At 44.5% G+C, this 27,796-nt stretch overlaps 1 protein-coding gene across 1 annotated transcript in view; it reads right to left on the bottom strand.

The window, feature by feature from the left end:
- Positions 1-27,796, bottom strand: part of AFAP1 (actin filament associated protein 1) — a 115,870-nt gene that overhangs the window by 61,797 nt on the left and 26,277 nt on the right. The window contains exons 4-6 of the mRNA XM_017853403.1: positions 23,999-24,178; positions 6,916-7,011; positions 3,823-3,904 (exon numbers count right to left, since the gene is read on the bottom strand). Coding sequence (XP_017708892.1) covers positions 3,823-3,904; positions 6,916-7,011; positions 23,999-24,178 — 358 coding nt within the window. The remainder of the gene's footprint in view (positions 1-3,822; positions 3,905-6,915; positions 7,012-23,998; positions 24,179-27,796) is intronic.

Raw genomic sequence — 27,796 nt, 5'->3', positions numbered from 1 at the left:
CAGACAATGCGGCCCCACAGACAATGCAGCTCCCCAACAATGCGCCACCCCCGCCCCAATGCGGCCCCCCCGACAATGCGGCCCACCGCAGCGAGCTGGGGTGTCAGATGAACGCCCAACTCGACCGACAAAGTGCTTGCTTGACTCTGACTACAAAGAAATGAGATTATAATTAAAACTGGGAATTCCCTGAATACTCCCTGATTCGTTTTTTACAAAGGCAGACGTACGGTAATCCTGGGGAGAAAAAGTCCAAGCACGTGGGAACACGAGGAGAAAACCGCCAAGGACAACTTGTTGCTACGTATCAAACAAAAGGCAGAGATGAGCACAGATCACAGACAGGGAGGAAAACCTCAACACGCCGAACGCTCAGCCCTCTGCCGCCAGAGAGTAGAAAAGCTGGAGTATCCAGGCACACACGGGCCGGTGAGGTGGGCACACTGGCACAGGCCACTGGAGCAAGGCTAACGCAGGGCACTCTCTACAACCACAGGTATCATAAACCCAGAGAGTCTCCCAGTAACCTATGGAAACGGGAATTCAGGTGCTTTTTATTATTATTATTTAGGCTACCGGGAGGAATAGGGGCATGAGAATTAATACCATCAGACTTTGTATTCAATGACTTCTACCAACAGACACGTTCACAAATGATCACGTCTTACAGATGTGAAGTGGGGCTGAGAAGCCTCGCAGCTCCCAGACAGAAGGTCCCAGGACCTCCTCAGCCCGCACTCCTTGCGCCTGCTGCAGGATCAACCGTACTGTGTCGCTTTATTAGACAGGAGGGATTCCGCCCTGAGGGAAGAAACAGGCGTTCCAGAGTCACTCCCTGTGGCTTTGACCGCATAGAGCCTGGACTGTCTCTTTCTTCATCTGAGATTCTAACACTAAGGAAAACCTGTATGAGTTCCGGATTTTCTCTATGCAGCCCGCAGAGAAATGTGTCTGAGTTACCACATAGCTGGGATAAAGGAGCTTAACTGAAATCTCTCAGTTGCAAATTGGTCAAGAGTGAGAGGCAAGGACAAAAGCTAAGAGAGAAGGTTAGAATGTACTTCAGCCTTAACTTTCTCCAGTAACTACAGAGTGTCCGTATCTGCAAAGCACCATGCCAGACAAAAAGAAAATGTGTAAACCAAGGTCACCACCATTTAATTCCAAAGTATAGAAGGTTGTTCTTGTTAAGAGGAAACAGGAGAATTTTAAATATAGATATACTTGCTCGAAAGTGCATCCAGACACACATATTATTCTGTAGAACCTAATAGGCACATTGGGAGAAGAAATAGCAAACCAGAAAATGAACCAACCAAACCGACGTCTGCTGCGCCTCAGCTTCTAAGCAGGAACATTGAGATTGTATGTTATTTTATTTCAGGGCAAAACTTAAAGATAGCATTCCTGGTTTTGATTACACATAATGTGTGCCCTGTGGAAGACACAGATAATACTTTCCACTGAATAACTTCCGATGGACGGAACCAAAATTACACTCAGATAGGACAGACTTAAAAAACCACATATGGAAAAAGTGGGTATCGTGACCTCTGAGAGTGAACTTTGTAATGTCGTAACAGTCCCGATTCTTTGAGCTCCGAGACTCTTAGTGGGCTGGATTGCTACTTGGTTTAAGGTGATTTCACCACAGACAGGAAAGACTTGGCTCCCTCCAGGAGTGGGCAGGTGGGCTCGGGTGGTCGGATGACTCAGCTGAGCAGCCAAGGTCACAGGTTCAATGAGCACACACGCTGTCTGGCTTTGCAGAGGGAGCTCTCCCTCCCCGCCCACAAGTCCTGCCCTTCACCTCAGTCCACACACTGCTAAGGAAATTAAAGTCCAGCCACAGATTGGGAGAATATATGTACAAAACACATCTGATAAAGGACTTGTATTCAGAAAATACAATGAACTCTCAAAACTCAATAAGCACAAATAATCCAAGAAAAATATGAGCAAAAGATCCAAAGAGACATTTCACCAAAGAAGATACACTGATGGCACAGAAGCATATTTTAAGAAGTTCAACACTGTTAGTTATTAGGGAAATGCAAATTAAAACACAATTGCATACACTACACCCCTATTACAATGGCTCCAATAGAAAGAACAAAACAAAAGTGACAATACCGAGGCTGGAGAGAAGGCTATGACCAAACAATCCACGCCTAGGTATTTATCCAAGAAAAATGAAAACATATGTCCATGCAAATATATGTCCATATGTCTCTGAATGCACAGAACAGATTTTTTTAAACCATCGCCCCAAAGTGGAAACAGCTCAAATGTTCTTCAAGCAGTGAATGGGCTGACTGTGGTCCATCCACACAACATAATGCCGCCATCAGCAGCAAAGAACCAACGACTGACACCAGCCACAAACACGGACGACTCTCCAACGCAGCGCACCGAGAACCAACGACTGACACCAGTCACAAACACGGACGACTCTCCAACGCAGCTGAGTGAAAGAAACCACACTCAGAAGTCTGCAAACGAGATGCTTCCACGTTATGACATTCTGGTAAAGGACAGGAAATAGATCAGTAGCTGCCAGGGCCTGGGGCAGAGGCAGAGGCAGATGGGAGAGAAAGAGCAGAGGGAACATGGTGGGGGCTGGGGGGTTAGAGCCATGCTCTAGTATCTGCAGATCTTGATTGTGGTAATGGTTACGTGCCTGCCAGCGTTCGTCAAAACTCACCAACAGTATGCCAAACAGGGTGAATTTTACGGCATTTAATTTCTATCTCTAGAGAGAGGCTTCGTTCTTTGCACACCCACGTTCACGGCAGCATTATTCACACTAGCCAAAAGATGGAAGCCGCCTACATGTTCATCGACAGATAAATGGGAAAACAAAATGTGGTTCATCCATCCAATGGAATATTACGCAGCCTTAAAAAGGAAAGAAATTCTGACACAGGCCACATTACAGACGAACCTTGAGCACATGGAACTAAGTGGAATAGCACTTACAGAAGGACATGGCCTGTAGGACTCCACTTCGATGAGGTCTCTAGAGAAGTCAGATTCATGAGACGGGAAGCAGAATGGGGGTGCCAGGGGTTGGGGGAGGAGGGAACGGGGAGTCAGTGTTTAAAGGGGACAGAGCTTCACACTCGCAGGATGAAGAGTTCTGGAGACTGACGACAGTGATGACAGTACAACGTAAATGTACTTAACGCACTGAACTGTACGCTGTGACACAGTTAATACGGTGTATTTTATATTATGTATATTTTTATATTATGTACTTTTTAAAAATGTTTCAAATGAAGGCAAAATAAAGACATTTTCAGAAAATCTTTTTTAAGAATCTCAGAAATCTGCAGGTCTGGCCTCCTCATTTTAAAAATGGGGAAACTGAGGCTCATCAAGAGGGAATACTTGCTCAAGATCATGGGGCTAAGCAAAGGCAGAGCTTGAATAAGAAAGTGGGTTTCTTGCCTCATTATCCAAAGTTCTTTTCATTGGACACGAGGTCCCTAAACAACACGCCAGCGGTTCACCAATGCAAATTTGTCTCAGGGATAGATTGAGTGAATAACCAGCTGTGAGTCATAAGTTCGAAACATATACAGGGCAGAAAAAGACAACAGATGGCAGCCTCGGCCAAGGTCTGGCAGGATGGAAAAGGAAGATCTGCAGGGTTACTGTTAACCAAAGGGTTTTCCAGGCACTCCCATCGGTATCCTCAGCAATGGTGATGATATCTACACATCTCAATCACCCAGGACATTTTTCGTACAATCAGACTTTACAAACCGGGCTGTGGGGTTTTTTTTAAGTGTATGTATCTTTGGCACAAGCGGAACTCACCTTGCTCCTTTCCATTACAAGTGGTAATTCCATTTTCCACCACGCCCTCCCCATCTGAGCTGGGTCTCTCTGAAGACAGTTTCTGTAAGGAGAAAAAGGATTAAGTTATTCTTACAGTGGTCACTTGGACCAAGTGATGTGTGATGGATCAACCAAAAGTTATCTCAAAAGTGAAAGAAAACATGGGCCAAATTCATAGCAATCCGGAAGTGGTTAGAGCTTAACTATAACAAAGACTGGCTGGTTAGGTGGCTACAGCCGCTTTAAAAACATCCAGAGTGGGGAGGGAGGGTCGGGGGAACCTCACTGAGGCTGTAATTATACTAACCTATATATACTGTCTCATGCCTATTTCATTCAAATCACTTCTTGTAAATGATTTTGAAAAAATACTATGATTACAAAAAATACTTCCCTCACCAAGCCATATTATCCTTGCAGAAGTAAATATTCCATAGTCCAGTTAATTTCTTCCTGTCATTCACCAATAATTAATTGGGTGAGTGTCAAGTGTGTGCTTGTAACAAATACACTCAGAATGTACACAGAGTGAGGGCAAAGTTACCACGAAAACCCTTGGAGGGGGATGGGGTACTGTCACTATCTCAGTCCTAACCTCTGGCTTTAATGAGCATAATTAGGATTCCACGTTAGTATCTGAATGAGGTAGAGTGTTTACAGCTAGACCCCTTCCATTGCCACCCAAGAACCTGTGGGGTCACAGTGAAGGGAGTGGCCTCCAAACACTGTCCTCATATCCTGTGCCTTCCACCAGGGCCTGGGAGACTGGGACACATTTGAGATGTGTGGGCAGTTCCCAGGCACAAAGGAACACATGTGTTCAACTTGGAATTCGAGGGGCAATCCCCTAAGCGCTGCAGTGAAGGAATGAGTGCCACTTAGTGGGAAGCTGAGTTCCAGAGATACAATGACCTAGAGCTGGCACCGCCCTGGCTCTCACACCAGGAACAGCCCGGGGAATCCAGGGCAACAGGTCTAGCCAAGTGCTCACGGTACTGCCTTAAAAACCAACATAAGTAAAGTGGAATTGCCAATTCTGGTGTGAGTGCGTGGATGAGGAACTTGGATGCAGTCTGATGGGAAATGAAATCGCATCAACCTTTTGGGAAAGCAATTTGATTTCCAACATGAATCAAAATCTTAAAAAAAGAAAAAGAGGTCTTTCCTTTGGTCTAGTAATTCAGCTTCCAGAAATCTAGTCTCAGGTAATAGGCAGAGAATCAGCAAAAATTATGCAAAATATGTCAAGTACTATTTTATTTTAGATGGCCTAAAAAAGGGCAAAACGGGCCAGGTGCGGTGGTTCACGCCTATAATCCCAACACTTTGGGAGGCCGAGGTGGGTGGATCACGAGGTCAGGAATTTGAGACCAGCCTGACCAACACGGTGAAACCCCATCTCTACTAAAAATACAAAAATTAGCTGGGCTTGGTGGTGTGTGCCTGTAATCCCAGCTACTCAGGAGGCTGAGAGAGGAGAATCGCTTGAACCCAGCAGGTGGAGGTTGCAGTGAGCCAGGATGGCACCATTGCACTCCAGCCCCAGCCTGGGCGACAAGAGCAAAACTCCATTTCACAAAATAAAATAAAATAAAATAAAAAGGACAAAACAACTACTGGGGGGCAGTTACCTAACTGATAGTGGAGTCATATAAATTTGACATTAAAGCTAATGATAATGGGAAAATGTAAAAACGCTTGTGGCTTAAGAGTTGTTAAAAACCTGGAAATTTGCTAATAATATAAAGGTTCAGTGAAAAAAAAGCAGTATAAGAAATTTTATGCATAAGCTTATCCAAGCCATAAGAGAAACCCTTGAACTCAGGAAAGAGTGGTTAATATATCGGTAGTGTTAAGAGGAGCTGCATCTTCTATGTGCAGTTGTAATGAGCGACTTTTTTCATCCCGTTTACGTTTCTATGAGCTTTCTGAATTTTCTAAAGTGAGCAGATACTGGTTTTATAGTCAGGGAAAAAAACAGCCTGTTCCATTACGGTATGGGGATGAGGACTGTGATGTTTAATTTTATGTGTCAATGTGGGGGGCATTTGGGGATTAGATTAACATTTAAATTAGGGAGCTCTGAGGAAGCAGCCTGCCCTCTGTAATGTGGGTGGGAATCATCCAATCAGTTGGGGCCCTCAATGGAACAAAAACACTGTCCTCCCTGAGCCAGTGAAATCTCCCTAAATTCCTGTGGACGCCTTCACACTTCACCTGCACCATCGGCTCTCCTGGGTCTCCACCTGCGGGCCACACTGCAGGTTTCAGACTTGCAGCCTCCATCATCACGTGAACCAATGCCTTCTAAGAAATCTGCTTCTACATACATACATCCCATTAATTCTGCTCCTCTGGAGAATCCTGACTCATATGAGGACAGGCAAAAAGGGATCTGTCTCTTCACTGGCAGGAGGCTAGAGAGGGAGGGCTCAGAAAGCCCCGGAGACACAAGCTGCCAACAGGTTTCATGGCAGGAAGTCAGGGTTCTCCAAGGAAACAGTATCAGTTAGATTCAGACAAAGTGCAAACAGAGCAGGGCCTGTGGTGTAACGGTGATGCACTCCATACATTTCTGGCAAAAAGAGGTGTACAGATGACAGGCCATCCCCGCCCACTGCAGTGCTCCTCTGCCTTCCAACAAGCAACAAGCAACTCCCTTTGCAAAGCAAAGGGAGATGGAGACACATCCTGGTCTGCTGGGAAGAGACCTTTGTGAAGTTACATTTATGAAGCACCTGCTGTATTCCAGAAGTAGACAAGCTTGCCTTCAGACTTCAGCTCTGCCATTTACTAGCTATGTGACTTTGAACAAGGCCCTCATGCCTTTAAATCCATTTCTTCACCTGTAGCTGGGAATAACAATACTAACTACACAGTCTGTAAAATGACTAATTCAAGCTTAGCACAAAGCAGGCAGTTAAGAAGATGGGAAGCACAATTGCATTTTTTCTTTCTTTTTTTTTTTTTAACTGGAAGTGGTGAAATTCTCAGAGAATGTTATCAAACTCTGAAGGAGACCCCAATCCACGCGAGGTCACTGTCCCCAGCCGGCAAGAGCAACGCCCTTACCTTCTCCAGTTCTGCCTTGTGCACCGGGGAGCTTGGTGGAGGCGGACACTCTGAATCCGCGGGGCCGCTACAACCACTATAGGCTTCTTTGATCACCTATAAAAAGCATAGACACTTTGTGAGTATGACCAAGGGCAGAGACACTTAAAAGCTTGAACTGTGAGTTGTACAAACAGAGCCACATGGCACGGCAGGGAAACTGATGGGCTCAAAGCACCCGGCTCTGAGTTCCAGGATGTCAGGTATGCATTTGTTCAGTCACCCACGCATTCATTCACCCAATGTCTATCAACGCTGGCACCGACACAGGGCGTGGAACATGCATCTACGTTTCCTGCTGGTGTGGAGTCTCATTCCATGTAATTTATTTATCACCATGAATAATAAGGGTCACCAAAAGAATGACGGCAACATGAGGCAGCAGTAAGTGCCACCAAGGATAAAAGATGGTGGGTGGTTACTTTAGATCAAGAGACCCGGGGGCCTTATGCAATGACGCTGAAGGGTCCAGCCTGTGAACAAGTGGCGGGAAAGGGCTCTGGGCAGCAGGAACAGCTGGTGAAAAAGCCCTGCGGTGGATGTGAAGAGTTTGGGAATAACCTGGAGTGCAAACTGGCAGGAGGAGAGAGAGAGAACGTGGTAGGAGATGAGGCAGGAGGCCAGTAGGAGCCTTCAGGCCCAGGAGAAGACAGGGCTTGGGAGCATTTCAAGGAAAGGAGGGACCGGATTCAAGAGCACTGACTAGGACCTGCCACCTGGGTTTTAATCCTGGTTTTAACCTTGGACAAATCAATTAACTGCTCTGTGCTTCAGCTTCCTCATCTGAAAAGTGCAGGTGCAACAGTGCCTACCTTCTGAAGGTTAAATGCGCCAAGACGGGGCCTAAAGCATAACCAGCACTCAATTGTTAAAAGGCTGTAGAAAGCACTCTGGTTGCTGTGGGAAGAAATAATTATACAGGAACAACAACAAAAAAGCATAGGGGAATCTGTGAGAGACCGTTGCTGTAGCTGTGCAGGCGGCAGCAGGGGCTGGAGTGACCACGGTGAAGACGGAAGGAAGGAAAGGCAGTCAGGAGGTACCCGAGGGAGAATCGCCAGGCCCAGCTGGATCGGACACGGGGCTTGAAGGAAAGAGCTGACTCCAAGGTGACTCCTGGATTCTTAGCAACTGGGTGGTACTATTTACTCAGAGGAAGACTGGACAGAGAAATAGGCTGGGTGGAAAGAAGCCAGTTTGAAGTCAATAGCAAACTTCTAGTCAGAGCTAGAAAACTGGGAGCCACTGGCAAAAAGATGATGCTCACAGCCTTGGACTGGATGAGTTTGCCAGGGAAGATGGCAAGACAGAGAAGAAGAGAGATCAGGAAGAAGGACCCGGAGCCCGCCAGTGTTAAGGAGTAGAGTGAAAGGAGAGAAGCTGGTAAAAGATGCTGAGCTGGAAGGCATGGGAAAGCAGATATATATATATATCTGTTATCAGTTGTGTGGCCTTGGGGGAAAGTATTTAATCTCTCGGAGCTTCAGTTTCCTCCCTAGCAAGGGAATGAGTGTCAAGATTACCTGTCTTGCAGGACTATGGTTAAACTGAGACAGTGAGATCTGCTCTGGAAGAAGTCTAAGCCAGCATGCGGCATGTGTACGTTCAAACCATGAAAGCAACACTGTTATTACTGTGAGCATTTTGATGACCTATGGTAAGAGCTCAGAAGATGATTCTGGACTAGACTTTCAGATGCAGGGATGGTGAGCCTGCAGGTCAGAATTCCGTGCACGAGGGCTTTCCCAGCTGTCCCCTGCGTGCAGTCACTACGTGTTTCTCCAACTCCTACTGAGCTCCTCAGCGTCCAGGCCCACTGTGGTCAGGGGAGGATGTGCAGCAAATCAGACAGACAAGGTTCCAGCGCTTGCGAAACTTACATTCTTAAAAGTGAAAAGTCAGCAGGCAGATTTTTCAAAATGTCTTCTATTCTTTTTAGGACTAAGCTGCAATTTCAGTTAAACCAAAGCTGCTTCTGGGCACAAAAAGAAACACCAAAGGCCCAGATACGTGTGTAGTCATTTTGCAATTGGGCCTCCACAGACAGACCCAAATTCCCTCAGCTTGTGCTGGTGCTGGGATTAAATCCAAGGCCTGACAAGAGACCAGGATAGTGTTTCCAGCCATTTTGCTCCTCAGTGGTTTTATACAACAGAGTGATGTCTATAGTTGAGACTACAAGAGAAAAAGAAAATGAAAGAAGAAACCCAGAGAGCCCGCTGTCACGTCTCCTCTCTGCTAATGCCGCGGTGTGGAAGCACTGAGCAAACCTGAGCCTCGGTGCGGTGATCTGTGTGTCAGATCTCTCTTGTTTCTCTCGCTTTCATGCTAATTGCTTTTTTGGGCTTTACTCCCTCATCTACCCTAAGGTGATTATTAGGTCTCCAAATGACAAGGCAAATTTTTATTTGATTTGAGAACAAGACTTTTTCTTTTCACTAGGGAAGGCAGGTTCATACAATGGAAAACTCCTAAGTTTCTGTGTCAAACCCACCTGGGTTCAAACCCCAGGTGGACCACTTGCTGTTTATGTGAAGCTGAGCAATTTATTCTCAGAGCCTTGCTTTCTTCCTCAATAATGTGCACAGAATAATACCTCAGGGGGTCACTGTGAAAACTAAACGTTAAAACAAATGTGAAGTATCCAGCCCAGTATTTCTCCCCTAACAGGCACTAAGGAAACCTGAACTCTTCCCACGATTCTATTTAATAGTGTTAAATCAATGAAAATGTGCTTCAATTATACAAATGCACCTGAACTTGACATGTTCTTCATTTTACACTAAAAGGCTGTACCCTATAAAACATAACCTGCCAAAACCCATGAACTCTGGCAAATGTTTTTATTTAAAAAAAAATGGTTGTCTTCTTTTTTTTTCAGCAGGGGAAGGATCTACAAACTTCTTTGGCAGCACTACTCCAATTATTCCCAGCAGCCTCTCGGGAGGGGCGGAGAGGCTGGCTGTGTGAATGGTGTCTTCTGGAGGAGTTGTGCTTCTTTTCATACAGCTAAATAGAACTCATCTTTCAAGATTCAGCTGAGGTCTCAGGAAGTCTGCGCTGGCCGTTCTGTGTGGTCCATGAGGCAGGGCTCCGGCTCCACACATGCCCACAGAGGCCTGTGTCTCCTACTAAGCTGTGCTCGTGTTCACAGGAGGGGCTGGGCCTTGCTTTTGTCGCTGTTCCCAATGCCTACTTCAAAATAGCAACCAAAAGTTTGATGAAAGGGAAAACAATGAGGGAATGAAGAAAGAAATTGGAATTAAGATTTCTATGAAGAAAAAAAAAAGAAGGAAAGAAAAACAGAAGGAGAGAAACTTAGGCCATTACTAAAATAAGTAGCCTCATGACCAAGCTTCCCCAGTCCTCGGCACTGGCTTCTAAAATCCTCAAGAGGAAAAAGTGTTGTGTTGCGTGTTTTTTAAAGGCAAGTAGATAAAAGCCATCTGGCACATACACACTTCCCCACTCAGCCCTACCCTAACACACACACCCTGGCTAAGCTCCTGGCAGACTCGCCTGGTCCCTGGAGTGTCCCCATCCCTCTCCTACTCCCATCCGCTCCTACTTTCTAGCAGACAGACGAGGCTGCCTAGCATCAAAGCAACTCATGTAATCGCCTTTCCAAGAAGCCTTTCCTGGTACACCCAACCATATAATCTGAATGCTCAGAATGGGGAACACAGACAAATGATCCAGGTTTGCTGTCTAATCATTAATTTCTCTCCCAGCTAGAACTCACACTGCCCCGGGAAAATAACAGCATCTCCAGCAGCGCTTGAGAGGATCGCGTTCAGCAACCCACAGCAGGCCCAGGATCAACCTGGGGCCCAGCGAGCGGGTCGCTCATGGCATCCCAGCTTCATGGGACTATCTTCCCCTAGGCATAATAACTATGTCCAAGGTACGAAAAAAGACATCCACCAGCATAAACCAGTCTTTATTCCCACGAATTTTTTTCAACCAGTTGGAGAGGTCAGGTTCTTTTCATGAAACTATCTTTCTACTTTGGATCTCTGTTGATTGCCAAGTTACACCTGCAGAGTTAAGTCAGAAGTAACAAGTAAAGCACTGATCAATCCAATTCTTTGAACAGCTATAAATGAGGTTTCCATTAATACATTTCAACTTGAAGAGTCATGTCCTATGAGAGGTTCAATGTGTATTTAAGAGAACTGGATCCAAATTCAGAATCGCAAATCCTCCAAAAAAACAAATTGTTATATATTTTGTGGTATTTTGTTTGCTTTTAACTTGAGCCCTCAACTCCAGAAACACAATCTCTGCACATTTTTTAAGGAAATCTGACCACTCCGTTTCTGGGAATATTGGCTCCTGTCTTCTGTTTGACCCCTACACAAAGGCTCATGTTTTCAGCATTTGTGTACACACACACACACACACACACACACACACACACACACACAGAGTCAGTTAATTCTGTCAAGAACTGCTAGTAATGGAAATTGCAGACAGAGAGCAGAAACAAATTTGGCACTAATTCTTGCATGAGTATGTGCAAAGTCATGCACTGGTTAAACACAGTTCTCATGTTTTTTTTAGACTTGACAAAGGGCGTGTGCAACTTCATTAAAGATTTTTAATGGTTATATTAAAATTATGTTTCACAGAAAGTCAAATCTCACGTGTTCTCACTCATGTGGGTGCTAAATAATGTCTACACATGAGTGGAGAGTGGAGAATGACAGCAATGGAGGCCGGGAAGGCTGAGGGAATGGGAGGAAGGATGGTGAGAAATTGGTTAATGGACACCGAGGGAAGGGGAGGAAGGATGGTGAGGAACCGGGGAACGGTTACAGTGTACATTATTTGGGTGACGGATACCCTGAAATCCCTGATTTGACCACTATGCCATCTATGAATATAAAATTTATACAGATTTTTTCCAAAGCTGTGTTTCAAAAGACTGAAAGTCTGGTTCATTAGTTTTGAACAATATGGGATAACAGCAGTTTACATTAATAAAAGATATTTGTATGATAAAACAATTCATGTTAGAGACTTGTTAATCGTAAGGGATAATACAAATATTATCATTCATATTTTTGCTGTTTATTATAGTTTCAAGAATGCATTTATATCATGCTCTTTCTACCTCTTTGAAAATTCTGATAATTATTTCCACTTGATAGATAAATGGGAAAGGGTTTATTGCCTCAAAATATCATAACGAGTAAATGGTATTCCAGGAATGTACCCTCCGCTTCCAGACTCTCTACCCACTTTTCCATCACTCTAGCGCGCTACCTTCCAGCTCACCGGGGGCTGTTCCCTTTCTGCTGCAGTTCTTTAGTTTTTTCAAAAAATCTACTTCAGTCATAAATATGTCGCCTTTACAAGGTGAAATAAAGAGCTATAATAACGCTGACATCATTCAAATTAAAAACAAACAGATAATTTTAAAATCATCAAATATTTGGAAAGTAAGCACTATATTCCCAAATAAATCATTAGTCAAAGAAGAAAGACAAATTAAAAAATATTTTGAGCTGAATAATAAAAGTACAAAATATCAAAACACAGAGGGTGCCACTGACACTGTGTAGAGTAAGACATGAGGCCTTCAATGCGTGTATAAGGAAAAAAGGCTAAAAACTCAATTATCTAAGTGTACATTTCAAGAAGTTGCAATAATTACAGCAAATTAAGCCAAAAAAAGTAGAAGCGCAATAATAAAGAAGAGAACTAAATAAAGTAGAAAATAATCAATCATACTACAGGAAAAAAAAAATTAACATAGCCCAGAAAAATATTTTTTGAGAGAACTAATAAAATTGATAACTTCTGGCAAGACTGTGAAGAAGAAAAGGCGGCACAGGGCATTTTTACCTCCAGTTACCACACAGAAGAGCACGCAAGACCATCACTCCCACCCTGACAAATAAAACAAGTGGATACGCTAAAAGGAAAAACAACAGTCCTGGTACATCTGAACCCCTCTGAGCAATGAAGATGTGAAAACTCTACATGAAAATGAACTAAATCCTAACAGTGAAGGGTCCTTCATAGGAAAAAAGTGACCCACAGGCCCCCTTGTAACTGGTCGATGGTGGGTGAGGCGGAAATCTACCATATATGGGACAGGGAAGAAGCCAGCCAAGTTCTCACTGTGTGGGCTGGCATACCTGTTGACAATTCAAGGCGCTCCGGTGACGGAATGAGTCCACAGTCACCTGTCAACTCTCTCCAGGGTCTTTACTGGGTATGCAGGTACAGCACAGAAGCTGGAGCCAAGGAAACAGAGTTCAGAGATTCCTTGCCCCGCCCCACTGCCCCCAGAGACACAGCCCTTCTCCCAGGTGTGAGGCAGTCGCCCTACAGGGGAAGGCAGGGAAGTGGAGAGAAGCCCTGCCCAGGAGGCCCAGGCTTTCCAGAGCATCCACAGCTGGAGACAGAGCACAGCACAGCGGGATTTCGCCCAAGGAACAAAAGCCAGAGGCAAGACTGCAGAGAAAAGAGACCACCTTAGCAAGCCAAAAAGCTGGCTGGTAGGCCAAAACCAAAAACAAAATCAAGCTGGTTTAGAAAGCTGGCACTTGTCTGTAGCACACAAAAGAGATCTTCAGATTTTCACAATGGGTCTTGGGTCCCAAGCCATGCCATGCCGACAGGAAACTCCTGATCCGACATGTCAACGGTGTGGAAGGCAGTAGTGGAGTGAGGCAAGGTGAAGCTGCAACAAGGTGCAGCCCCTCCCCACCTGAGAGCCAGATATAGGCTGCCAGTGGGGAGCGGGGCAGGAGGGGGGCACGCCTTTCTCCAGGGAAATACGACTCTTGTCAGTCTCTGCTGTTCTTCTACACAAAATGTACGGAATGTCATAGAAACTGCTGAGACAAATTCAACAGAGGCAAGCCAAGAGGTGGGCCCGACATTGGAATGACCAAAGATGTTAAAATAACTAAAATAAAAGTGCCGAAATAGCTCATGAAAAGGCAGGCGACATAAAGAGATGGGGAGTTTTAGCAGAGATGGAAACGATTTTAAAAAGAAAGAAAGAAAGAAATGCCAGAAGTGAAAAATGGAGCTCAGAAAAGATGACTTCATCAGGTGGGCTGAAGAGCCCACAGGAGAGGAGAGGACGCGTAAGTCCCAGGACAGGTAAACAGAAGTGTCCACCCAGGCTGAGCCACAGAAGGACTGAAGGAACCCACTACGGAGTATCCACAATCTACGGGAAGCATCGGAGGACCCAACACACCTACAGATGCAACTTCAAAAGGAGAGGAGAGGCCGGGCACGGTGGCTCACGCCTGTCATCCCAGCACTTTGGGAGGCTGAGGCGGGCGGAGAGGAGAGGCCAGGCACGGTGGCTCACGCCTGTCATCCCAGCACTTTGGGAGGCTGAGGCGGGCGGACCACCCAAGGCCAGGAGTTTGAGACCAGCCTGACCAACATGGAGAAACCCCCTTTCTACTAAAAATACAAAATTAGCCACACGTAGTGGTGCATGCCTGTCATCCCAGCAACTCAGGAGGCTGAGGCAGGAGAATCACTTGAACCCAGAGGCGGAGGTTGAGGTGAGCCGAATTGGTGCCATCGCACTCCAGCCTGAACAACAAAAGCGAAACTCTGTCTCCAAAACAAAAAAAAAGGAGATAGGAGAGAAAAAGTGAGGCAGAAAAAAATATGTGAAGAGAGAACAACCAAAAGCTTCCCAAAGTGAAGCTTTTGAGAGACATGAACCCATGAAACAAAGAAGCATAACCAACCCCCAAGAACGATAAAAAAAAAGAAACCCACACCACTGCACCGAGACACATCACATCCGCTGCTGAAAACCAGATGTGGAGAACAAATCTTAAGAGGAGGCGGGGGGAGGGGGAGGACACTCCACACCCAGAGGACCAGCGGGCACAAAGGGAGGGTGACATCTCATCCAAGTGAGGGAGAAATGAACACCCTTCCAGACAGTCAAGGCCTCAAGGGTTGACTTCCAGAAGATTCGCTGTATAAAAAAAGGTTTTCTTAAATGTTGTTTTAATAACTTCTTTGGAGGTAAAAGGAAATAAAACTGACTGAATGCCCAGATCTTCAGGAGGAAAGGAAGGGCACATGGAAGGTGAATTCACCCAGGTGAATATTAAAGATGTGGCTTCAAATGTGTGTGTCCACAGGATTCAGGTTCTGCAAGGACAATGGATACAGTAAACGTATTGTGATTCTTCCTAGAGAACTCTGGCAAAGCCACTATGGTACCGGCACAGCAAATCAAAGCCACTCTGTGTTCACCTAGGGCTGCTTGAAACCACAAGATGCTAAGAAACCCCTACAGTGTCGCTCCCATGCCCCCCGGCTGGCTACGTGAGTGTGGGATCCACCAGCACCAGGACTCTGCTACATCCTGGTGAGAAAAGGAAAGCAGCCTCTTCAAAACTGCCTAAGATGGTTGTCTTAGGGTGTTTTGGTTTATTTTGAAATAGGAGAGAACAGCTTATTCACCACGTTGTTTCTTCTTTCAGCGGACACAGGAAGAGTCTGTCTCTCAGCCTCCCCCAGTTTGGCCAAAGGAGTGTGGGAAGTGGTGATGTAAGTCCAGTTCTTGACCCCAGAAACATCCTGCTGTCATCAGCTGTCCAGCCTGTTCTCTGTGGGCGTGTGCAGAGCCTACTGAGATGCAGAGGTGGTGGCAGAGGAAAAGCAACAGTGGTAACAGCAGTTTATACTTATGTAAGGTTCATGACATGCTTTCTGCCATTCCGAACACTCTGGGTCTTAGTATCTCATCCTTACAATAGCTCTAGAAAGCAGATACCATTATTACGCCCCCCTTTACAGATGAGGAAACACAGGCACTGAGAAGTCACATCGCTTGTCCAAAAAACATAGTGCTTAACGGCTGGGGCTCAGGTCACAGTCCTAAGAGTCTGACTCCAGTCTGTGCTCTACCTGTACTGTCTGATACGATCTAGCTGTGTCTACCCCCAAATCTCATCTTGGATTGTAGTTCCCATAATCCCCATGTCTCATGGCAGGGGACCGAGTGGGAGGTAACTGAATCATAGGGGAGGTTACCTTCATGCTCGTCTTGTGACAGTGACTGAGTTCTCAGGAGACTTGATGGTTTTACAAGGAGCTTTCCCCTCTTTTGCTCCGCACTTCTCTCCTGCTGCCGTGTGAAGAAGGATGTGTTTGCTTCCCCTTCTGCCATGATTGTAAGTTTCTTGAGGCCTCCCCAGCCGGAAGTGTGAGTCAATGTAACCTCTTTCCTTTATAAATTACCCAGTCTCGGATATTTCTTCATAGCAGCACGAGAAGACTAATACACTATCTCTCAACACAATACTGTCTCCCAAGTCCTTTTCCTGGCTGTGTTATATTTTGCTGAACTTAAGAAGCAATTATAAAAATCAAATAAAACTTTATTCAAAGGGGTTGCAGAATGCCATTTACCCTAACTGCCTATCTGACTACAAAAAGACTTATTTTCTCTGATATCCTATCACTTCCTGGAGGCCTCCTCTTAAAGGGAAATGGAGGCGCTGAGCAAGGGTAGTGATTACCAAACCTGGCTTTGCCTCAGTCATCTGGGAACTCCTTAAACAGAGAAGTATACGCAAAGAATACAGACAAAAACAGCAAAGGATATAAACACAGTTCACAGAAGTACTAATACAACTGTAGGCTCTTAAACCCTATTAAAAAAATACTCAATGTCATTCATAATAAGAGGAGTGCACATTAAAACTAGACTGAGATGCCATCCTTCTACATCAGACTAGCAAAAATTCACAAGTTGGCTAACACACTCTATTGGCAAGGCTGCAGGAAGAAAAGGCACTGGATATATTGTTGGTGGGAGGGAAAACTGGTAAACCTCCTAGGAGAGTGCCTTAGCTATACATCAAAATTATAATATGAATGCCGATAACCTTCATGGAAGTGATTATTACTCTTTCCGAGAATTTAGCCACAGATCACCAAAAGTGTGAGATGAGATAAGCATAAGGTTATCTAACACAGAATTGTCTGTCATATCAAAAGACTGAAAGCAACCCAGTGCCCATAAATGGGAGACAGACTATTTTTTTGAAGTATGGTCTATTCACACAATAAAATGTCATAGCCTATAACAAAGAAAGAAGAAGTGCTCTATTCTCTAAATTGCAAAAATCTCCAAGACACTTTGTTTAGGTGAAAAACAAAAAAAAAGGTCCAAAATGCTGCACCCTGTCTATGGTGGGGGGGGCGGTGGCAGATGAAATCTGCACTGCTATTTGCTTGCTTATGTACAAGGAAACTCTGAAAGAATACATACAAAATAGTACTCTCCTGCACTGCTGGGAGAAGGAGAATTGTACAAATAACCTTGGAAGACAATCTGGCAGGGTCTGGTGGTGCTGAAGCTGTGCACATACTAACTACAGCAATTCCAATGTAACAGGTGTGTCCTAGACAAGACACAAAACGTGCGTCTGTGGGACACGTGCTGGAAGATCTCACGGCAACTCGGCCTGCAGTAGCAACACCCGTGAGCACACAAAGAAGCAGAACAATTCTGAGTGGAAAAAAAAAAAAACAGCTGCAGGGTCTGTGGAGTTTGAGGCCATTTACACAGAAATTCTAAAACGTGAATAAAGTATCATTTACCATGAATGGGTGTATACACATATAAGTGAAAGTTTTTTTTATTGTTATTTTTCTTTAGAGACAGGATCTCATTCTGTCACTCAGGCTGCAGTGCGGTGGCCCAATCACAGCTCACTAAAACCTCAAACTCCTGGGGCTCCAGTGACCCTCCTGCCTCAGCCTCCCAAGCAGCTGGGACTACAGGCTGTGCCACCATGCTTGGCTAATTTTTTCATGTGTTATAGAGATGGCATCTTGCTATTTTTTCCCAGGCTGGTCTTGAACTGGCCTCAAGTGATCCTCCCGCCTCACCCTCCCAAAGCACTGGGATTACAGAAGTGAAAGTGTTTTTTTTTAAAGCATACCAAGATAATAATAAAGATCAAATTCAGATAAAAGTCGCCTTTGGGAAGAGGGAGAGACTTAAATAGGGGAGATGTTTCAATTCTATCTGCAGCATTTTAGACCTTAAGAGGATATAAAAATGATACAAAATAAAAAGAGAAAAAACAATTATTAAGTCCCCAATGAATCTGAATCACTGGAAATCTACGTTGTTTACATCTCCAAGTGTTTCTGATCTAATGACAGTATCTGGAAAAAGGACACCAGCCCATCTCAGGTCTCTGCTGGCCTAAGATAATTCTGTAACTGCTTGAAACTAGTTTTGTCATCTGACTTTCCTTTCTAATCAAGACTTCTTAGGTTCCTGCACCATTATACGTAATGGAAGTAACAGCACAGACATGAAAAACAGAGTAACTGAACAACTTAAACTCTTTAGAAAAGATACTTTACCCTGTATTATTTACTTTCCTTTTAAGAAAAATCAGCAAATGCTTAAAACAACAACAACAAAAAAAAAACTTGCAAGTACTCCCGTTCATAAATAGAGTCATCATTCTATAATTAGCTAAGTGCCTCTATCTATAAGTAGCTCCCATCTGGTGAAACGCGACAGAAGATTATTTCACTCCATCAGCATCTGACATCTTGAGAAACTTTTGTTTTTACTGGTCTGTTTGTCAGTGTACTGTCGGCTCTACGCCCTCTCCCAGTGACACTCCAGATGACTTCACGTCAGACCAGCACCAGCAAGAAGGGAGCTGCTCTTCAGTGGGCAGGAAATACTTCACTAACTTTAAGGACAGAGGAGAAAAAGAAGAAAGCTGAAGTTTCAGAGCGGCCTTTCTTGGGTTTCCACTGAGGAACAGCTAAGCATGGAATGCAGAAGGATGGGTACAGGTGACCAAAAGCTGGGATCAGGTGAACAAAACAGAATCATACAGAAAGCTTCACACTGAATTCCATAATTGCCGTTCCCGCCTTATGGAAGGGATGGCACTATGGTCATAGAAATGTGGAATAAAAGAGGGAATGGCAAACTGTCAGATGGCCCAACACAATGAGAATGAAATGTGAAGCCAGGAAAATCTGACTTGGACCCCCTGCTTGATCACTTATCGATCATGGTAGCACTTCACCCACCTGAGACTCAGGCTGTCAGCTGACAAATGAAACTACACACGCCTGTTCTGAGGATTAAGAGACAATGATGGCAGAGAAGTTCCTTGTGAGTGTGAAGGGCTTTAGTGAAATTGGTAATGGTGGTGGCTGACGTATAACATATTAAAGCTCTATGCTGGGAAGGCTAAGAAAACTCGACAGTAAAAACTCCCGATCACAGGACTTCCAGAAGGATCGTCCAGAGGGGAAAAAAGCTCTTCTCAATCTCCCATATGATACAGATGTGGGAAGAGCCACAGCCCCTGCCAACAACATGAAAAAGAAAGCATCTGTGTGTCCTGAGCAGCTGGCAGACAGCAGTGGGAGCTACTGGTCTTATCATGGGGTATGAATCACATGCTTTCCTGCAGATGACAGTGAAAGAGACTGAAGGTTGATGGAGGGAGACCTGTGTGGTATAAGACCCGCTGCTACGAAGTGTTTTGCTACCCCACTCCTGAGCCCTTTTCTCACAGCAGGTACTTGCCGGCAATGATGGACTAGGTGGGTTGGGCCAATCTTCCTGAAGAAGACAATTTAGAAAAGCAAGATAACCATCATTCTTCACAGAACTAGAAAAAAAATCCTAAAATTCATAAAAAAAAAAAAAAAAAAAAGAGCCCACATAGCCAAAGCAAGACTAAGCAAAAAGAACAAACAAAAGAAGGCATCACATCACCTGATTTCAAACTATAGTATAAAGCCATAGTCACCAAAACAGCATGGTGCTGGTATAAAAATAGGCACATAGGCCAAGGGAACAAAAAAGAGAACCCAGAAATAAACCCAAATACTTACAGTCAACTGATCTTCAACAAAGCAAACAAAAACATAAAGTGGGGAAAGGACACCCTGTACAACAAATGGTGCTGAGATAATTGGCTAGCCTCATGTAGGAGAATAAGACTGGATCCTCATGTCTCACCTTGTACACAAATCACCTCAAGATGGATGAAGGACTTAAACCTAAGACCTGAAACTATAAAATTTCTGGAAGATAACATCAGAAAAACTCTTCTAGACATTGGCTTAGGCAAGGACTTCATGACCAAGAACCCAAAAGCAAATGCGATTAAAAATAAAGATAAATAGCTGGGACTTAATTAAACTAAAGAGCTTTTCCACGGCAAAACCAGTCAGCCGAGTAAACAGACAACCCACAGAGTGAGAGAAAATCTTCACAATCTATACATCCAACAAAGGACCAATATCCAGAATCTACAACAAACTCAAACAAATTAGCAAGAAGAAACCAAACAATCCCATCAAAAGTGAGCTAAGAACATGAACAGACAATTCTCAAAAGAAGTTATACAAATGGCTAACAAACATACAAAAAAATGCTCAATATCACTAATGATCAGGGAAAGCAAATCAAAACCACAATGTGATACCACCTTATTCCTGCAAGAACGACCAGAATCAAAAAATAATAGATGCTGGGGTACATGCGGTGAGCAGGGAACACTTCTACACTGCTGGTAGGAATGTAAACTAGTACAACCACTATGGAAAACAGTGTAGAGATGTCTTTTTTTTTTTTTTTTTTTTTTTTGAGATGGAGTCTCCCCCTGTCACACAGGCCGGAGTGCAGTGGTGCGATCTTGGCTCACTGCAACCTCCTCCTCTCAGGTTCAAGCGATTCTCCTGCCTCAGCCACCCAAGCAGCTGAACTACAGGCATCTGCCACCACATCTGGCTAATTGTTGTATTTTTAGTAGAGACAGGGTTTCACCATGTTAGCCAGGATGGTCTCGATCTCCTGACCTTGTGATCTGCCTGCCTCGGCCTCCCAAAGTGCTGGGATTACAGGCATGAGCCACCGCACCCGACCTGGAGGTTTCTTAAAAGAACTAAAAGTAGAAGCACCATTCAATTCAGCAATCCCACTACTGGGTATCTACCCAGAGTAAAAGAAGGCATTATATGAAAAATACACTTGCACACACGTTTATAACAGCACAATCTACAACTGCAAAAATGTTGAACCAACCCAAATGCCTGATAGTGAGCAATGCCTGGGCCAAAATCCAGAAGAAGGTAGAAATTCAGAAGGGAAGCCTGGTGGCTGGGGCTGCCTTGCCATCCCAAGGGGGCAGCTGAGGGGCAAGGTAGAACCTCCAATGGCTCAGTGGGAAGAGAGATCCAAGTTGTAGTCCAGGGCATGCCAAGGATGGGGTCCCTGGCAAAACACCCACAAGCAGGATGGAGACCCCAACGGAATGTAACTTGGAGTTAAGAGTGAACTGAAAGAAATATAAACCTACCTTTGAATGGACTGCGGGCTGCCTTAAAGTTACCTGGGTGGCTCCTGAATGAACTGCGGGCTGCCTTAAAGTTACCTGGGTGGCTCTGAAAACCTCAAACCTTGAATTTAGAATAAACTGATTTTGGAGTGCTAACACCCCCAAGCATGTGGGAGAGGCAAGGGAAAATGTTCCTTGGTAGTGGAAAGCGGAGTTCTAGGAATGAAGTTATTTCCATAGGAACAACTGGGGACCCACATGAAAAAGAATGAAGTTGGACTCCTACTTCACACTGTAGGCAAAAAATTAAATCCAAGTGGATCAAAAGTCTAAATGTAAGAGCTAACATTGTAAACTTCTCAGAATAAAGTATACATGTAAACCTTCAGGACCCTGGATCAAGTAATCATTTCTTACACATGACCCAAGAAGCAATAAAGAGCAAGGAAGAACTGAAATCTGCCTCCACATGGACGGACCTTGAAACCATGACGCTAAGTGAAAGAAGCCAGCCACGAAAGCCCATGCACTGTAAGAGCCACTTCTGTGAAACGCCGACAACAGGCAGCTCTATGGAGACAGGAAGCAGATAAGTGGCTGCCTAAGATGGGCGGGGTGGTGGCAAAAGGGCAGTGACTGCTAATGGGTACGGCGTTCTTTGTTTTTGAGACAGGGTCTCACTCCTTTCACCCAAGCTGGAGTATAATGGTGTTGTCACAGCTCACTGCAGCCTCAACCTTCCAGGCTCAGGTGATTCTCCCACCTCAGTCCCCCGAGTAGCTGGGACTACAGGCACATGCCACCATGCCCGGCTGATTTTCTGTATCTTTTAGTAGAGACAGGGTTTCTGCATATTGTCTCGGCTGGTCTCAAACTCCCAGGCTCAAGCAATCGGTCCACCTTGGCTCCCAAAGGGCTGGGATTACAGGTATGAGCTGCTGCGCCCAGCCAGTACAATGTTCTTTTGGGAGAGATGAAATTCAGAATCTAGATTATGGTGATGGTTGCACAACTCGGCGAATATACCAAAAAAACACATTGAATTGGACTTGAAAAGGGTGAATTTACAGTATGTGAATTATACCTCAATAACGCTGTCATAAAAAAATTATTTCAATAATTTTTCCCCTAATATAATGCCTAGCGTGAACTTGAGATAACCTGGCACAAGGATGTCAAACATGACCTGAACAAGAATGGCACAACAGACAACAGAACCAGGTTCAAACCCCACCAAAAGCAGTGTCAGACCACCATGCTGATGACATTCATGAAGACAAAAGTCAACGTTTCTAAAAGAAATTTAACACTGCACAAATAGTATTTCCAGCTTGAAGAAGAAACAACTACTAATTCTAGATAAAAGCCAAAACGAACTCTAAAACAAAAACAAACCAAAAAGATGACAGATTCCAGGACTGCACACTACCGCCATGGACGGAATGTGTTCCCCCAAATTCATATCCTGAAATCCTAACCCTCAAGAGGATGGTGTTACGAGGCAGAACCCCTGGGAAGTGATAGGTCATGAGAGCAGAGCCCCCACGAATGGGATTGGTGCCCTTGTAAAAGAGGTCCTAGAGACCTGCCTTGTCCCTTCCACCACATGAGGATGGCACACATGGAAGATGCCATCTGTGAACCAGGAAGCAGGCCCTCGCCAGACACTGAATGGAACGGTCCCTTGATCTTGGACTTCCCAGTCTCCAGAGCTGTGAGAAATATATTTGTTGTAAATAAGCCACTCAGTTTATCATATTTCATCAGAGCAATCCAAGTAGACTAAGACAACTACCATCACCAAAATTAAGAACCCAGTGAACAGGAACAAATTTAATGGCAGATTAGAAGCAGCCAAAGAGAGAAATAATGGGCTGGAAAGTCACAAGAAAAATAAACCAGGCTAAAGAAGAAAAAAGAATGGTAGGGCTGGACACGATGGCTCACACTTGTAATCCCAGCACTTTGGGAGGCCAAGGTGGGCGGATCACTTGAGCTCATGAGTTCAAGACCAGCCTGGGCCACATACAGAAATGCTGTCTCTAGAAAAGATACAAAAATTAGCTAGGCATGGTGGCATGTAATCCAACCTAACTTGGGAGGCTGAGGTGGGGAGGATCGATCGAACTCGGGAGGCAGAGGTTGCAGTGAACCGAGATCATACCACCGCATTCCAGCCTGGGCAACAGAGCCAAGCCTTGTTTCAACAAAGAAAATAGGTTGGTAAATACAAAAAGAGAATAGAAGTAAATATAGTGAGGAAGTCTAACATATATTTAAATGTAGTCTCAGGGAAGAAGGAGAAATGGGGAAAAGCTGTATTTTAAGAAAATGGCTGAAAAATTTTCCCAAAAAAAAGATAACAATCCACAACATTTCAGAAGCCCAGCCAATCCCAAGCAGAATCAAATTTTAAAAGAATCCATATGCAGACACAATAAAGTGACGCTGTAGAAAATAAAAGTAAAAGAGAAAGTCATAGAAGCAGCCTACAGAGACAAGCTGCCTTTTAAGTATAAGAGTGAAAGTGACACGGGTTTCTGATTAACCTCCACATCATCCGAATATTTAGCTATTAAAGACGAAACTCTTTGGGTTAACTCATCTTGCCTATGCTTGAACAAACTTAAAATTAAAATTGAAATGGATCTCAGAAAGGCACGTGGTACTGAAACGGCTGCGAAACACAGCAGACAACCTACCTTCAGCCACTGCTCGGCCTGCTCCTTGCTCTGGACGGCAAGCACCAGCGGGTCCGTGCCCTGCTGAGTTATCTTCAGCTCGTGCTTCTTCTTTTTGCTGTCTTTCGGGATGTACGTAATGTTGCAGCCTTGCAGCGGCAGTTCCATCTGAGGCTGCTGGTCCTTGGAACTTTTATAGCACTGCATTCAACACAACAAATCAACTGATATTATAAGGGAGTTCAAACAGAAACGCTGAAGAAACTCTAGCATCATGAAAACAAGAGTGCGGGCACGGCATCGGAAGGTCTGAATCTGCAGATGAGCATGTTCACACACACACAGTGCTCCTCACCGACACTTCGCCTCCAAGCGTGAAGAAGTACACCCATTCACTGACTCACAAAAGCTTACTGAGCATCGAACGCTGGATTCAACAAACACCAAAAGTCCCTCCTCTGATACATTTATGATCCAGTGGAGCTTCTCCATTGAATTACAGGAATGTATTTACATAACTAAAAACATAGGCTGGGCACGATGGCTCACGCCTGTAATCCCAACACTTTGGGAGGCTGAGGCAGGTGGATCACTTGAGCCCAGGAGTTCGAGATCAGCCTAGGCCATATGGAGAAACCGCATCTATACCAAAAACACAAAAAATCAGCCAGGCATGGTGGCGCGGTCCTGTACTCCCAGCTGCTTGAGAGGCTGAGGCAGGAGGATCCCTTGAGCCTGGGAGCCCGAGGCTGTAGTGAGCCATAATAGCACCACTGCACTCCAGCCTGGGTGACAGAGAGAGACTCTGTCTCAAACAAACAAAACAAAACAAAACAAAACACCCAACACACACACATAAATATATATTTAACATGTTTATTTAAATGTATATGTAGAACACATTTATATTTATGTGAATAATATATAAAATATACTATTAGATTTGTTGCAACTCCACAGCCCTAATGAGAGATAATGTAATCGTTCGGGTACTTTAATAACTGATATTGCTTGGTATCTGCCTATCTCATCTTCTTTCTGAAAGACATAAATTATTTTAGTAAGAGGATAATATCAATACATAGTGTACAAAGCTGATCCATCTACACAACGGACATTCACTCTAAAGATTTCGATGGGTAAGATTAGAACTGAGACTTAACTCAAATGGGTCTTGCTTAATCTTTATCTGTAAAACTGAGAATCAAATCCATGCCCAAAGCTTTCTCCACCCCCGTTTGTTTACCTGTACTACTTGGGGCCAAAGCATACCTCCTAACAGTCCAAGAGGGCAGATTGGGGTCCTAGAGTGCAGTAGCACAATCTCGGCTCACTGCAAGCTCCGCCTCCTGGGTTCACGCCATTCTCCTGCCTCAGCCTCCCGAGTAGCTGGGACTACAGGCGCCCGCCACCATGCCCAGATAATTTTTTGTATTTTTAGTAGAAACGGGGTTTCACCATCTTAACCAGAATGGTCTCGATCTCCTGACCTTGTGATCCACCCGCCTCAGCCTCCCAAAGTGCTGGGATTACAGGCATGAGCCACGGTGCCTGGCCCAGGGAGTTTCTTAAACTTCCTGAGTCTGTTTCCTCATTTGCAAAACGTGTTTTGCAGTTATTGTTATTATTATTTTATTGAATTAAGTTATCAGCAATAATAACATCTGCTACCAAGTGCTGAGTTTCAACATCATATGAGGCATTTCAAGCACCTCAATCAGCATGGTGGCTCATTCTGCAGATTATGAAACCGAGGTGCAGCTGGTTAAGTCACCTGCTTGAAGAGTCAGGCAAATTGAAAAGCGACAGATCAGGACTCCAGCTCCAATTGTGCACGTGCAGAGCCTGCAACTTGACTCTAAACATTCACTGATGAAGGAAGGAAAGAATAGACAGCTATTTTCAGAAGGGATTTCTAGAATCCTTTCCTGGTTTGTTTCGCGTGTGTGTGTGTGTGTGTGTGTGTGTGTGTGTGTTTTGTTTTTTTGTTTGTTTGTTTCTTGAGACAGAGTCTCACTCTGTTGCTCAGACTGGAGTTCAGTGGCATGATCTTGGCTCACTGTAACCTCCACCTCCCGGGTTCAAGCAATTATCCTGCCTCAGCCTCCTGAGTAACTGGGACTACAGGCATGCACCACCACACCTGGCTAATTTTTGTATTTTTAGTAGAGACAGGGTTTCACCAGATTGGCCAGGCTGGTCTCAAACTCCTGACCTCATGATCCGCCTGCCTCAGCATCCCAAAGTGCTGAGATTACAGGTGAGCCACAGCGCCTGGCCTTCCTCTTTTGTTGTTCTAAATCCAGTATGTTGAAGTACACAGATAAGAAATATATCTCCTTTTTAAAAACTCAACTGATCTGAAAAGGGAGAAAAAATACCTCAACTAACCTCAGATTTTTATGAATGTTTACCATTTGAGATATTTTGCATTTTGAGTACATATAAAAAGAAAGGTGAAAGGCAACTAATTGTACAATGGAAGGAATCAGAAAGGGAATTTTATTTTTTTATTTTGAATTGTGTAAACCTTTGTAATCGATATATAATAACTGTATGTATTTATGGGGTACACAGTGATGTTTTGATACATAAAATGTATAGCGATCAGATCAGGGTAATTAGCATGCCCACCATCTCGAACACTTATTTCAGAAAGGGAGCTTTATAACATATTCCTCCTTAAGTTAAATGTCTCACAAGAGATATGCTATCAGCAATAGGACAAGGTGCAATCTGGCAGTCCTAGCAGGCTGGATTTCCTGGGAAGCCGCCTCTACAGCAGACAGCAGCATGCAGGAGGTTAATGAACCGGCATCCTGAAGACAACACCAGGAGCAAGGAGAGGGAGGAGTGGGGTGGGCAAAGATGCCCAGTTTGAGTGGCCTCAGGGATGGATACCACCATGAGAGCTCTGGGGCTGGAAGGCCCCATCAGAGCTGCCCAATGAGTCTGGGTCTGTACCTCCCACACACACTGAATGCAGACCCCTGGGGAGGAAGCTTGGCCTTGGGCTCTAGGCCCCTCTTCAATGCAGACAGTCCCCGAGGTGGGTTCACCAGTCCTGCCAAGGAAATGCGACCTTCAGTCCTGAAGCGGGAATCTGGGTACATCACAGTACCCACCCCAGAGCTACCTGAGCACAGAAGGAACAAGTTCCAGAAAGAGATACAAAAAAAGCTGTTAATGGTGGTAACTTGTGGGAAGACAGACTGGGAACATTTACGGGAAGAACATGGCTTTTTCTTTTCTGTGCTGTTTAAACTTGGAAAGCATTTGCTTTTATCACTGTTCATTATTTTTTATGCCGATGGGGGTCATCAGTTTCGAAAGGAAAAAAGCTTCATCATAAAAATAACTACCTCTGATTCTGCATTTGACCAAAGACAGTGCTTTCACCTGCTTGTCCACTAATTTCTTCTTAAATATTCACAACTACTCTAAGTCATAGGTATTATCATCCTGGTTTTGAAGGGGGAAAGCTGGTAGGAGCCCAAATGGAAGACAAAGCAGGGGAGGGGGGAAGAAGTCAGGGGATGAGGGAGAGGAGGGCAGGGGAGAGGGACCAGGGACTCAGAACCCCAAACCGTTAATCTCTACGCACAAGCACGAAGCTTCCCTCACCGGATTTGGAAGCTTCTCTTTTAAATGAAAGTTGATTATGCATTTCTAAAACATTTATATAATATATCCACATCTTGTAGCCATTATATCAGACTGTAAATAAGGACCACATTAATCTTCTTTTCTCATTTTTTAATATTCCCCATGGCATCATTTTGGCACATTCTAAATCTGGGAGAAATTCAGGCCACACTT

Source organism: Rhinopithecus bieti, unplaced genomic scaffold (assembly GCF_001698545.2).
Source record: "Rhinopithecus bieti isolate Rb0 unplaced genomic scaffold, ASM169854v2 scaffold_35903, whole genome shotgun sequence".
Classification (NCBI taxonomy): Eukaryota; Metazoa; Chordata; class Mammalia; order Primates; family Cercopithecidae; genus Rhinopithecus; species Rhinopithecus bieti.
This window is presented reverse-complemented; position numbering and strand designations above follow the sequence as displayed.